Genomic DNA, 14,832 nt, shown 5'->3' with positions numbered 1-14,832 from the left:
AAATTCAAGATGGTCTTAAATGAATAAACTCTAATGTAAATGTTGGTTAAAATGTTAAAATGAATTATTTTCAAAGCACATTGTTTTAGTTTTAAAAACAGTGAGGCTGGGATATAGGTCGTCAGTAAAGTGTTTGATGTACAAACAAGAGGACCTGGGTTTGATTCTTATCAACCAGTGTTTTAAGAAGCTGTAGAAGGGAGGGTGGGGGGAGGTGAGAAGGATGGCTCAGAGGTTAAGATCACTGGATGCTCTTCCAGAGGGTCTGGGTTTGTTTCCCATCACCCACGTGGCAGCTTACAACTGTTCGTAATTCCAGTTCTAGGGGATTCAATATCCATTCTGGGTTCCATGGGCACCAGCCACACATAGTACAGACAGAGTACTCAAGTGCATTAAATACAAACATTTAAAAACCTTGGATGTGATGCACTTGTAGGTTCAGCTCTGGGGAGACAGAATCCTGTGGACCTTGGGATTCACCATGTGGTCAGCCTAGCTTACTGAGCAGTTCAGCCCAGGAGTAGGCCCTGTCTTAAAAACAAGGTGGTTGGTGCCTGAGGAGTACCATCCAAGGTTGTGGTCTTGTTTAAGCATGCAGGCTCTGTCTGTCTCTTAATCCTTCTCTCTCCTTCCCTCCCTCCACTTCCCCTCTCTAAAAGAGAAAAAGGCATGTAAATATGGGAAACATTGAAGAAATTTTAAGTAGTAAGAATATTTTAAAGAATATATCAAAATAAGGTAGGAAAGAAAATGAAAGTTAGCTTCTTTTTGTTTTTAAATGCATATATTAAGTAATTTATATTTTAAAACCTTTATTACAGGAGTGTCATCATCGCAACAAGGAAATCATCAGCCTTACCTTCCACCCTTACCGCAAGTGCCCCGAGTAATGCTGTCAGTGTGGTTTCTTCAGCAGATCCCACTGGAGTCGCAGATGCAGGAGGAGAGTCACCAGGTGAGTTAGGTGGTCATGAAGTCAACGGAGTTTTTAGATCATATTTTAGCAAATCGGATTTTGTGATTAAACCAAGAAGTCTGTATGGTGCTTTAGAAATCTTTGTGCTTTTGTGTTTTACTATTGATTGTTTGCTATTATCCTTTTGTTTACAAAACTACTATTGATTGTTTATTAATATCCCCCAAAATCTGAATAAAATTAAAAAGTAAAATCAGGGCTGGAGATTCAGTTCAAGTGGTATTTGTAGAACTAGTTGGTCTCACAGAATTTTGATGTTACTTGACTAGCCACAGTCAGCCAGCCCCTGCCTCATACTTTGTTTTGTCTTATGTGTCAACAAAATAAATATAATTATTTCTCTCATCTTTCTGTTTTTCTTTTGAGACTAAGTCTCATGTGGCCTCATTTAGCCTTGAATTCACTTTGTAGTTAATGGTGAATCAAAGCTTGTTATCCTTTTGTCTCCACATCCTAAATGCCACAGGTTCAACCGCACATGGTTTATGTGGTGGTGGAGAGAGCTCCACAGTCGCTAGACAAGCACTCTACTAAACTTACCTACACAGCCACCTCGCTTTTTTTCTTTTATTTTACTTGTCTTAACAACATTTGTCTTAAAGTTTGAAATGCAATTAATTTTTGGAAAGTTAATAGCATTTGGATACAAGAGGAACTGTTCATAGTATGAGAAAGAAAATTAATACTTTATGTCCTATTCAATAGTAACTGTGTTACATATATGACTTCTGTGTATGGTAAAGTAAGCCAGCACATTGCAATATTACTTGATTACTTTCGTGTAGTTGTACTGTTGGGTCTAGTGCACCTCACGCCTGCTCTTCACACCCTGTGCCTGAGTTGCTGGTGCTGGCCTCCACGCCCTGCTGTTCTGCTACACTACACATTTCATTCCATTCCTCTTCTTGGGATTTACTTTGAGTGTCTTTTTGTTTGTTTGTTTGTTTGTTTGTTTGTTTGTTTTTTAGGACCAAACCCAGGCCTTGTGCCAGCTAGACAAACTCTCTTACTCAGGATTAAAATTGCTAAGCCGGGCGTGGTGGCGCACACCTGTAATCCCAGCACTTGGGAGGCAGAGGCAGGTGGATTTCTGAGTTCGAGGCCAGCCTGGTCTACAGAGTGAATTCCAGGACAGCCAGGACTACACAGAGAAACCCTGTCTCAAAAAATGAAAAAAAAAAAAATAAATAAAATTGCTGAGCTAAAATCAAAACCCCTGGTGTTTTCTTTAAGAATTCGCGAGAATCACATTTACCATTTTCATGTATAGAAAGCAGTAGGTATTAAGTTAAAAATTCCACTTTGAAACACAGTGTTGTAATAGTATTGCATCATGTGGTTTAGAGTTTTATTTTATCCAAGCAAAAATAATCAGTAAACTGAACTGACTAAAACTCAAGATATCTATATGCCTGTCTCCTGAGTGCCTGCACCAAAGCTTTTCTTTACCTGAAACTTGCTGTTTACCAGGCTGTCCTGAGGTTGAACTCAGAGGTCAGCTTGCTTTTGTCTTTTGGGATTAAAGGTGTGTCTGTATTCCAGCTGAATCACACAGACCTAGAAGGTCTTTGGATATGATCTCTTGCCAGAGAAGCCATGTTGCTGGATTAAAATTCTTCAAAATAATATGTTTTTGTATGTTAATATGCCATACTCTTTTAAAATATGATATATTTTTCTATGGTGTTGCAAAGTATAAATAATGAAGACAAAATTGAAACTATCTCAGCAGTGGAACAAAGTGTAGTATCCTTTACCAGTTTGTATACTGAGTGCTTGCTAATTTGAAAAATTTAGCATCAGTCTTTGCTCTATATAACATTAATACTAAAAGATTTGTCTTTATTCAGTTAATAACAAAAGCTTCATTTGTTTTCAACAAATGAATTTTTAATTAGGCATTATAGACTATCCCTTGCAAGACAATCAAACACGCACAAAGACACAAGCCTATTCACTCATATGCACATGTAGCATAGCAGTATTTAGTGATTAAAATTGTTACTTGATTTAATGATTCTTTACTGCAAGGGGCATCAGTTACTTAGATCCTTAAGGGACTTGTATAATAGTATTTTACTCCCTGCATAGATGCTAGATGGAGTCTATTTACAGATATCTGGAAAACTGCCTGTTTGAAAGAGCCAGGTTATCAGTGCAAAGATAAGGAAAACAGGTTCTTGCTTTCCACATGTTGGAAGAAGCCTTTGTACTTACATGTGTGATTATCAGTTGGGAGTGTTAATGTTAATTTGAATCAAATTTATCATACATATGTTTTCAGTTAAAATGCATAATTATGTATTTTTTCTGCTGGTATGAAGGGCAATCTCATGTGACACTGTTGGTATATTTAGTTCTTCATCTAATTTTTCTATTTATTTGTTTAATTTTTATTATTGCTAGTTAAATTTTATTACCATTAATGAATTAAATTAATTTTATTACCATTAATGAATTAAATTGATTCATTTTTATTTTTATGTATATGTGTGTGTGTGTGTGTCTGTCTGTCTGTGTGTCTGTGTGTGTATGTATCTGTGTGTGTATGCCAAGTGTGATGTGTTTGGGTGCTTGAGGAGGCCAGAAGAGAGTGTCATACCCCCGGAACCAGAGTTATAGTTGAAGCTGCAGGTATGGACAGCTGGGAACTGTCTTCTTGATATGGTGCTGGGCCCCAAACTTGAGTCCTTTAGAAGTGCTCTTGACTGTTGAGGCATCTCTCAAACCCCAAGTCCTGCGAGTTAAAGAAAATTTTGTAAAGTCTGTTTTGCTATATTTAGTATTAGGTAAGACTATTGGCTTTTTTTCAAAGTCAGTGTTAGGAAGTAATTTTTTGTCATTGTTTTATTAGGAACAAATAGTGTTCCTATTCTTAAAATACTGTTCTCCGCATAGTGGGAATTTAATACAAGGCAAGTGCTCTTAAGGCAAGTGCTCTACCACTGAACTGTTCCTCACACTCCATTTCCTTACCTCCCTCTCTCCCTTCCTTCCTCCCTCCCTCCTAACTCCTTACCCTCTTTCTTTTATTTTTCTTTCTTTTGTAGTGGGTTTATTTGGTACTAGAATATAGGGATATAATTTTGTTTATTGTTAAGCACCAAGGATCAGTCTGCAAAGGTCCTTCCACTGGTGTGAATGTTGGAGAGGGGATGCTGTAGTGATCAGTGCTGCTGGTGGTAGCTGGTCCCCAGTTGTAACGTGTAGGCTGGGCTTTTCTCAGTTAAAGACTGATGTCAAATAGGAACCTATTGGCTGATTTTCAGGGTCTCTTGGCTTTACTTACTAAGGCTTTGACTTTTTCAGATTCTTTTGCATTCATTATTTTTGAAGGTCTCTCTTATCCTCCCAATAACATTCATTATATAATTATAGAATTATGTATTCTATACATATAACCATAATGTTTGCTCTAGGAGCATTTTCTGGTATATTTATCATACTTGGGTATTCCTAGAGGCTGCCATAGAAGAAAGGAAACCAGTATCAGAAACACCACAAAAACAAATGGCTACTCTTTGTGGAAGTCCCAAGTTCAACTGAACCCAAATTTCAATTATTGGAGAAACCACATTTGAAACCAAATGCAGGAGATAGCTGAATGCAGGAAATGCAGGAGATAGCAAATGCCTTGCTAGCTGGCCCAGCCTGGGAAACCTCCAGAGGCACTTTTGCCTCACTTTTTAAAAATGCATTTCAGCTCATCAAAATTAGAATCAGAGCTGGGAGTATAGCCCAGGCCAATCTTGGATGCAGTCCTTAGTTTTCACACTTTAAAAACAGGGAATTTTGGTGGCTTATGCCTTTAATCCCAGCACCTAGGAGACAGGGGCAAGTGGATCTTTGAATTCCAGGCTCATCTGGTCTACAGATCAAGTTCCAAGACAACTAGAGCTACACAGAGAAACCATATCTCGAAACAACTAAAATAAATAAATTCGTAAATAAATAATTAAATAAGCTGTGTCAATTAACACAGTCAAAAGCTAATCTTGCTTTATTTTTTGCCTAAATTTTTTTTCTGGACTTGTTACATTTTTAATTTTCATATTTAAATAGATAGGTACTTGTCTTTCTCTTTATTAATGTCACAAACATTTAGAATTAACAATGAATTTTAGAGAAAATAGATGATATATTTAAAGTATATAGTCTTTAAAAATACTACCACTTGTCAAACAATGCTCAAGAAAAGTTAATTACATAAGTTATTTATTTATAAGGTCTTATTATACAGCACAGGTTGGCTTCCAACTTCTAATCCTCCTGCTTTAGGCTCCAAAGTATTGGGATTACAGGCATATGCCACCATACCCTGTCTTGAGAAATATTTTACAAATCAATTATAATCGAAGTCAGTGTCAGCAGTTTTTCAAGAACCAATTTTACTGTCAAGAATGGAGCAAATGTGAGTAGAGATATAGTTTATTTGGCAGACTGCCTATTTAGCTGGAATAAGGAATACATTTTTATTTTGGGTGTAGTAAGGCAGAAACAAAGGGCTTTCCAGAAGTAGGAGAATTGCTGTTTTCCCAGCTCAGTTCTTTTGCTGCCTGACCTCATGTAAAGTGCTTGTCAATATGTTCTAACTAGATTTTACTGGGACTCTTTTGCGTGAATAAATTGGCTTAAGTCCCTTGAAGTAAAGGGAAGCACACAGTTTATTACAGGATTAGAGCTTGTGTTTGGTGAGTTTTGTGAGAAGAAAGTGAGGGTTTTAGTATAAATACTGTGAGGAAACAAAGTAATTCTTAGGTCAGATATTGTAAATAATACCTACAAGAGAAAATTTATGTTACAATTATAACTCATAAAGAAATGGCAGTTCGTTTTAAAGCTTGGGCTGTTTGATTACTTTTATTTCCTTGGGCAGAGTTTTGTGATTTTGTTTGTGTTGTGACATGATTGCATAGTGGTGTTGATTTTTATGTAGACTCTCCATAGTCCCTGGGCCCCGTGCACAGGGCTTGTTTATCCTAAACAAGAGAATGCAAGCATTGGTGGTGAGCTTCAGTGCATCTCTTAACCACAGCGTGTAGCTGATAGGATACCGAAGCCCATGGGTTTCAGAGGCTTATCCCCTTTTTCTTTGTTTCAACACTTTCTCTACATTCTAGATAGGCGTTTATTCTTCTGTTATTTTTTTTTTTCACTACACCAGTTTTGTCCTTTATGGATGCTTCCAGAATACTCAGTGTCTGCAGTTTGAGAAACAGATGAAACATATTCAACTTGTGATAGTGCATAGACTTCAGAGTTCTGTTTATTAGTTGTGTGCATGGGGTGTGTGTGTGGCGTGTGTGTGTGTGTGTGTGTGTGTGTGTGTTTATGGGCTTTTTGGTCTACCTTGGCAAAGGGTTGTAGTGGAGTTTTGTTTCTTTTATATTCACATTTACCTGGCACTTTGTAGGCTACAACATTAAGTAACCAAGCTTTGGTAAATGTAGTGCAGCTGTCAGCACAGTGTGCACATCTGTACTTGACCACCTCAGGTCTTTATTACAATGCCAGCTGGGCTCTTGCAGTTTATTTGGCCCTGTCTTGCAGAGGGAATTTAATATGTCATTTCTGCCTAATTCTGGGTAATGACTCTCATATTTATGTTCTACTTCTATCTTAGATTGATTGATAGTCTAATCCTATATATTTTGATACTTATACAGGAACTTATTTTCCTTTACTTTTATGAGATTTTTAGAACTTTTCATATCTCAGAATTATTTTTCTAGCTAAGTTTTTTTGGACTTAGTTCTTCAAGTCTTGCCATTATATATTTTGGTTTCTATCCATTCTTAGCTGTGTCAGATTTAGTTTTCTGATGTATTCTCTTATCAGGTAAATTTTATGAGCAGTTATTTCTTGATAATGCAAAGAAAATTACGTCTGTTTAGGAGAAAACAGTTTGAACACACTATACAATAAGAAGCTTGAATTAGTTGTTAATATTAGCATATATACAGTAAAGCTTATATTATAACATAATTGGAAAGACTAGAATAAGACCAGATAATACAAATTAATTTTATTCAGTACTTTAAACAAAAACACTGGAATGAAATGATAGAAAGAGAGGGATGGTAGTAAAATAGGCTTGTTCATGTACAGGAGTTAGGGTGTAGTTCATGTTAGCGAAGCTCCTCAATTATATATTTAGAATCTCCAGCTGCTAGAGATAGGCGGATGGGAAAGATGACAGTTTTCTGCTATTAAAAAGTGCTGTATGACAGCTGGAAGAAGCATATTTACAGGATCAGTTAGAAGCCAGACATAATGGTGTACATTTGTAATCCCAGAATTTGTAGGGTGGGGTACATATAGTAAGTTCATTGTTATTCTTGGCTACATTGTAGCTTGAAGACAACTTGAGCTAAATGAGAACCTGTTTTTTTGTTTTTTTAAATACAGTTGGAAAGAGTAGGCAGGGGAGGTAGTAGCTAGTCCATGCAGCATGTGCCATGGTTTCTCCGTCTGGCTTCACTGCCAGAGCGTCCTGGAGGCTGGGGACAGACCAGATCGGCTCCTTCTGGTAATCTGATGGCCTTGCCTGCTGTCCACTAGGCTTTGTTACCAAGTGGGAAACTCCTCAAAAAAATCTCTTGCCTTGCTGTTGTCTCCTCTGTGATCTTGGGGCAGAGAACATCAGTTGAAATAAATGTGAGAAATACATGTCATATTATAATGAAGGTTCATGAGAAAGTGCAGATGACACTGAAATAAGGACTGTGCCTCGGTGTCCATGGATTGTGACAGACTCTTGATCAGTCATGGTGTAACACATGTTCTCCAGTGATGACTCTTGATGAGAGTGATAACACTGTTTAAAACTAAATTAGGAATCTTATTTTTCTATGTTTTACTTCATTGAGAAGAAAGCTTCTGCTTGTTAGTTGCTCTCTCTCTCTCTCTCTCTCTCTCTCTCTCTCTCTCTCTCTCTCTCTCTCTCTGGATATTTTCTTTATTTACATTTCACATGTTATCCCCTTTCCCAGTTTCCTACCTCCTGGAAACCCCTATCCCATCCCTCCTTCCCCTGCTTCTATGAAGATATTCCTCTACTCACCCACCCACCCCCTCCCACTTCCCTACCCACGATTCCCACAATGGGGCATCTATTGAGCCTTCATAGGACTAAGACCCTCTCCTCCCTTGATGCCTGACAAGGCCATCCTTTGCTGCATATGCAGCTGGAGCCATGTGTACTCCTTGGTTGAGGGGTGTACTGGCTAGTTTTGTGTGTCAACTTGACACAGGCTGGAGTTATCACAGAGAAAGGAGTTTCAGTTGGGGAAGTGCCTCCATGAGATCCCGCTGTGAGGCATTTTCTCAATTAGTGATCAAGTGGGGAGGTCCCCTTGTGGGTGGTACCACCTTTGGGCTAGTGCTCTTGGGTTCTTTAAGAGAGCAGGCTGAGCAAGCCAGGGGAAGCAAGCCAGTAAGAAACATCCCTCCATGGCCTCTGCACCAGCTCCTGTTTTCTGACCTGCTTGAGTTCCAATCCTGACTTCCTTTAATGATGAACAGCAGTGTGGAAGTGTAAGCTCAATAAACCCTTTCCTCCCCAACTTGCTTCTTGATCATGATGTTTGTGCAGGAATAGAAACCCCAACTAAGACAATGGCTTAGTCCCTGGGAGCTCCTGGGGGTCTGGTTGTTGATAGTATTGCTCTTCCTATGGGGTTGCAAACTCCTTGCAGCTCCTTCAGTCCTTTCTCTAACTCTTCCATTGGGGACCCTGTGCTCAGTCCAGTGGTTGGCCGAGAGCACCCACCTCTGTATTTGTAAGGCTGGCAGGGCCTCTCAGGAGACAGTCATTATCAGGCTCCTGTCAGCAACCATTTCTTGGTGCCCACATAGTGTTTGGTGACTGTATATGTGATGGATCCCCAGATGGGAGAGTCTCTGGATGGCCTTTCATTCTCTTCTCTACACTTTATCTCCATATTTGCTCCTGTGAGTATTTTGTTCCCCTGATTGTTAGTTTCTATTGGTGCTAAATAAAAGAAATTGCAACGCTAACTTAGTGGATCAGAATCTATCAATACTTGTCTGCTACTTCTCTACCTCTTTGGTAGGAGAGTTGCCTAACACAACTGACCTTATAAAGGGATTTACATATAAATAATTAGAGAAAAACTTTTATTGTTAGACTTTATCTAAGAGGGATACATGTTTGAAAAATACATTTAATTTATGTTTGTTGATAATGAGATCATATTTCTAGATCCAGAAAAACCACTGTCAAAAACTTATTTTTTTTCTGTTATAGGAAGTAGATCACCTAACGCAAAATTGCCCTCAGTTCCAGCCGTTGACTCTGTCCCACAAGACCCAGTCGCACACATGAGGTATTTAATCTGCTTGCTTCAGTATTGAAATTTCAGCTTTGTAATGACCCACCCTCCCTTTACACCTCCCCTGAATTCTTTCAAAATAAATTTTATTTCAAAATATGTTTGAAATGCTTATGAGAAATGTCTACTTGTAATAAAAATTTTTATGAGCTTATGGTGTATATTGCAGATAATTATGAATTATTAGGAATACATTGTTCCTTTTATTTAAAAGTGTTAAAGTGATGATACCATGTGTGTTCTTTTGTGATTGAGTTACCTCACTCAGGATGATATTTTCTAGGTCTACCCATTTGCCTAAGAATTTCATGAATTCGTCATTTTTAATAGCCGAGTGTAAATTGTGTAAATATACCACATTTTCTATTTCCAGTCCTCTGTTAAAGGACATCTGGGTTCTTTCCAGCTTCTGCCTATTATAAATAAGGCTGCTATGAATATAGTGGAGCATGTGTCCTTATTACATGCTGGAGAATCCTCTGGTATATGCCCAGGAGTTGGTATAGCTGGGTCCTCAGGTAATACTATGTCCAAATTTCTGAGGAAGCGCCAGATTGATTTCCAGATTGGTTGTACCAGCTTGTGATCCCACCAGCAATGAAGGAATGTTCCTCTTTCTCTACATCCTCCCCAGTATCTGATGTCCCCTGAGTTTTTCTTCTTAGCCATTCTGACTGATATGAGGTGGAATCTCAAGGTTGTTTTGATTTGCATTTCTGTGATGACTAAGGATGTTAAACATTTCTTTAGGTGCTTCTCAGCCCTTCGAGTTTCCTCAGTTGAGAATTCTGTTTAGCTTTGTTCCCCTTTTTTCAATAGGGTTACTTGGCTCTTTGGAGTTTAACTTCTTGAGTTCTTTGTATATATTGACTATTAGCCCTCTATCAGATGAAGGATTGGTAAAGATCTTTTTCTAGTCTGTTGGTGTCCATTTTGTGCTATTGACAGTGTTCTTTGCCTTACAGAAGCTTTGTAATTTTATGAGGTCCCATTTGTCAGTTTTATCTTAAGTTTTTGATAGCCATGTTTGATGAGCAGATAGATGAGATGAAGTCTTGATTTAGTTTAGATTATAATGGGGTCATTAAAAAGTGCTTTGGTAGGTGATGTGTAGTTTGCAGTAAGAACTGATGCTTGGAATGGTGGTTTGTTGGGCATCTGTGAGAATTTGGATTGGAAAGATGTATCAGGGTAAAAAAAGGACATTTTAGATAGAAAGCTATTAGGCACAGTAATTTTTTTGGCCATTTTTTATTTTTCATGTAACTTTGCATTTCTGTGGAATTAGATTTCACTTTAGAATGAAGAAATCTAACTCTCAACATTTTTTGTTAGTATTACAGAAAGGCTAGAGCATGCTCTAGAGAAGGCAGCTCCTCTGCTACGAGAGATTTTTGTGGATTTTGCACCTTTCCTTTCTCGGACACTTTTAGGTAGTCATGGACAAGAACTGCTTATAGAAGGAACAAGTAAGTGGACTTTATTCTGTTTGTATGTATTTACAATATAAAGTTATATGCTCAAATAAGAGAAGTTGGCACCTCCTTATATATTTTCACCATTGACTGGCTCTCATGGAGGTATGTGTCATTTGAAGACTTTTTCACAAATCTGTTATATTTTAACCTTTTTTTTTTTTTTAAACCAGCAATTTCGATAGTATCTTAGTGTTTCTTTTGCTACGGAGAGATACCATGACCAGGGCAACTATTACAAAGGACAACTTTAACTGGGACTGGCTTAGAGGTTCAGTCCATTATCATAAAGGCAGGAAGCATAGCAGCATTCAGGCATTCATGGTGCAGGAAGAGCTGAGAGTTCTATATCTTGTTTCAAAGGCAAACAAGGGAAGACTGCTGTCTGCCAAGCAGCTAGGACAAGGGTATCAAAGCCTAACCCAACAGTGGCTTACTTCTGCCAATAAGGCCACACCCCTAATAGCTCACTGGGCTAAGCATATGTAAGCCCCCACAGATGGAATATAAAAGTATTAGGCCAAAGAAGTGGCATTTGTTTTTTCTGGTGCTGGAGGTTGAACTTGGGATCTTGTCCATCCTATACAAGTGCTTTACTGTTGAGTTTCAACTTTGGATCAGGATTTACTTTTTAGTGCAATTAAATTAAACACAGGGATTAGGAAGATTAATGTAACAAGATTTTGCTTGTACTTTAGATCCATACAAACAATCATATCTTGCTGTGTATAAATAATGTGGAGCACATTATTATTTTCTGCTAGCACAATTATATTTTATGAATAAAATGGTACTGTAAATGATTCTGCTTATATATATATAAGAGCTCTCTTTTATATCAGTGACCTAGATGTTGTCTTGCCTAGGGAGCATGCAGAGGAAGATTGCTGAGGAGACTAGTGACTAGGCTACTTATAGAATGGGTGAAGGATAGTAGTTCTTTTGGTTTGCTTTTTTTTCCCCATGAGGCATTGTATAGCTAATGTTTTTAAAAGACAACTCAGCTAGATGAAGGAAGATTCATTTAAATGGAAAACAAATCTTCAAACAACTGATTCTATTCAAGAACTTAAGACTGGTTGTGGTGGTGTGAAGTAGGAATCCCAGCATTGGGAAGTGGAAGCTCCTAGATAAGAAGTTTTAGATCTAGCCGTGGCTACATGAGAAACTGTTTTAAAGCAACAATTAATTTAATAGGTTAACTTAAAAATATCAGTTTCCATCCTCAAACTAGAGATTTTAAAGGGCAAGCATGAGAACTTTTATTAATGATAATAAGAATTAATTTTGTTTGAATATGGTTGGCTTATAATTACTATGTTTTGCTTTCTTTTTGGACCCAGTTGGTGGTGTAATGTAAGGACTGATAATTTACTAAAGCTCAAGGATCCTGGTTAAAAAAAAAAATCTTCATTTTTTCTTCAGTATCTAAAATACTGACTTATGTTTGGTAATGCATGATCTCATTTCCAGAGTTCAAAAGTAGTAATGAATTCATTTAAAAAAAATCTGGTTTTAGAAATACTTCAAGCCGGGCTGTGGTGGCACATGCCTTTAATCCCAGCACTTGGGAGGCAGAGGCAGGCGGATTTCTGAGTTTGAGGCCAGCCTGGTCTACAGAGTAAGTTCCAGGACACACAAGTGAGGGTGCTATGGTTCCTCTGAGAAAGGGAACATAATACTCACAGGAGCAATAAGGGAGGCAATGTGTGGAGCAGAGTCTGAAGTAAAGGCCATCCAGCGAGTGCCATACCTATGGATTCATCCTATAAATAGTCACCAAACCCCCACACTATGCCAAGAGGCGTGTACCAAAAGGAGCATGCCATGGCTGTCTCCAGAGGGGCCCTGCCAGAGCCCTACAAATACAGAGGCAGAAACTAGCAACCAACTATTGGACTGGGATGGGGTCCCCAATGGAGGATCTAGAGGGTGGTTTGGAGGAGCTGAAGGGGTTTACAGCCCCATGGGAAGAACAATGACTTTGGACACCCAGACACCCCAAGACTTCCAGGGACTGAACCATCAACCAAGGGGTACACATGGTTCCAGCCAAAAATGAGGCAGAGGAATGCCTTGTTGGGCATCAGTGGGAGGAGTGGTCTTTGGTCAGGTAAAGGCTCAATAAAGGCCCCAACAAAGGGAAACCGACAGGGGTGGGAGTGGGGGAGGTGGGAGTGTGTTGGGTAGAGGGGCATATATATGGAGACAGGGGGTGGGAGGAGGGGTAGGGAATCTTTGGGGAGGGGGGCTTTTGGGAGGGAGGAAGTTGGGAAAGGTTTTACCATTGGCAATGTAATGAAGAAGATACTTAATTAAAAAAAAAAAAAGAAACTCTGTCTGGAAAAAAAGAAAAGAAATACTTCAATTATGCATCAATAATTTATTTAATAACAGACTACTTGATGTAATTATAAAGGACACTTATTTATTAAATAATACAATTTGAAAATAATCAATTTAAAGATGCAGGGAAGTCTGAATTGAAAGGCTATGCAAAGCCTATTTTTTGTTTCACATCTCAAAAATGTGTAAAGTTGTATGTCTACTAATGAAGCTTCATCTTTATTCACTGAGTTATGTATGTGTGTTTATAGCATGAATATCCTTTCAGCAGATAGTGTGAAAAGTCCAATACCAGGTCTATTATGTCTCCACACTCTGCAAAAACACATTAGTTGTTCAACTACAAGTGTGTATTACATGGCCTTTTACCACCATTGTTCAGTGCATGTTTTCTCTATAATCTTTGTATTTGATATATTTATATTTAACATAAAGATTATATGTATTATGCTATTCTGAAATAAGATTGAAAATAAGCAAATGTGTAATCATGTATTTTTCTACATAGGTATTGAAATACCTGTATGTGTGGTAGACCAAAGACCATTGTATAAACCTAAGCTTGGATGCCTGAAATCTTTTCTGTCTCTTGTTCATTACACATATGAATAGATGTGAAAAGATCTACACTAGAATCCAGAAGTAATAATTCTGGCTTTTGTGGAGTTAATTAACTAATTTAATGAGGATTAATGACCCGTGAAAGGTTCAGAATTGATGGACTATTTGAATTGTTTTGAGGGGGGCAAATTTCTTTTATATTTGAGATTATAATTATACCATTTCTTTCTTCCTTTCTTCCCTGCAAACAGTTCTCATTGCTTTCTTTTGCAAGAAGAAATTCATCATCCTTTTTTCATTAATTGCTGTTATATGCATATATGTATATACATATATATTCCTAAATATAACCTGCCTAGTCTGTCTGCTACTTTTATTCATATTTTTTGGCTGACCATTGGCTTTTGGTAACCAATTGGAATCTTTCTTCCTGGGAAAGGAAGACTGTTTCTCCCACTCTCAGCAAGAGTAATAGTTTCTGAGGTTGGGGTAAAACTGTGCTTATATCTGGTTTACATTTTTGCTTTTTGTTTTGTTTTGTTTTGTTTTCTTGAGACAGGGTTTCTCTGTGTAGCCCTGGCTGTCCTGGAACTCACTCTGTAGACCAGGCTGGTCTCGAACTCAGAAATCCGACTGCCTCTACCTCCCAAGTGCTGGAATTACAGGTGTGTGCCACCACTGCCCGCCTCTGGTTTACATTTTAAGAAGTGACAGGGTTTTAGATCAGTGGAAGCCCAGGCAAGCAAAGAGAAGTGGTAACTCTGCCCTTCCTTCCTGCTTGGCAGCCTTTGGACCCAGGTGTTCCCATCATCTTGGTAGTGCCAACCCACACTTCAGTGGCGACCTGCTTGCTTAGGGCAGCCTACAGATGCTATGTACTTATGTTGATGCCACTGCCTACATTGCTTTTGACATTTCTATCGTGGTGAAATTGCTCTCACATTTTTGAAATTTTTTTAAGAAAACGAAAGGTATTTGTAAAGCCTTAACATGTCAATCAGTGCCATTATTCAGTTGAGGAATTATTCTTTCAAAAGAAGAAAAACCGAAGAGCATGAACATAAGAGATAGGTAATGAGTGGAATATGTGGAAGCTTTTATGGAGTAAAAATGGAAG

The 14,832-nt window shown here is 38.2% G+C and overlaps 1 protein-coding gene across 6 annotated transcripts in view; it reads left to right on the top strand.

Moving 5' to 3' along the window:
• Lrba (LPS responsive beige-like anchor protein) overlaps positions 1-14,832 on the top strand; it is a 583,194-nt gene that overhangs the window by 149,038 nt on the left and 419,324 nt on the right. For all 6 annotated transcript variants that reach the window (XM_052180236.1, XM_052180237.1, XM_052180235.1 and 3 more), the window contains exons 31-33: positions 825-958; positions 9,249-9,327; positions 10,669-10,802. In XM_052180236.1, the coding sequence (XP_052036196.1) occupies positions 825-958; positions 9,249-9,327; positions 10,669-10,802 (347 nt within the window). The remainder of the gene's footprint in view (positions 1-824; positions 959-9,248; positions 9,328-10,668; positions 10,803-14,832) is intronic.

This window comes from Apodemus sylvaticus, chromosome 4 (assembly GCF_947179515.1).
Source record: "Apodemus sylvaticus chromosome 4, mApoSyl1.1, whole genome shotgun sequence".
In the NCBI taxonomy this organism is placed as follows: Eukaryota; Metazoa; Chordata; class Mammalia; order Rodentia; family Muridae; genus Apodemus; species Apodemus sylvaticus.
The sequence above is the reverse complement of the archived record's forward strand: the minus strand, read 5'-3'. Positions and strand labels throughout refer to the sequence as shown.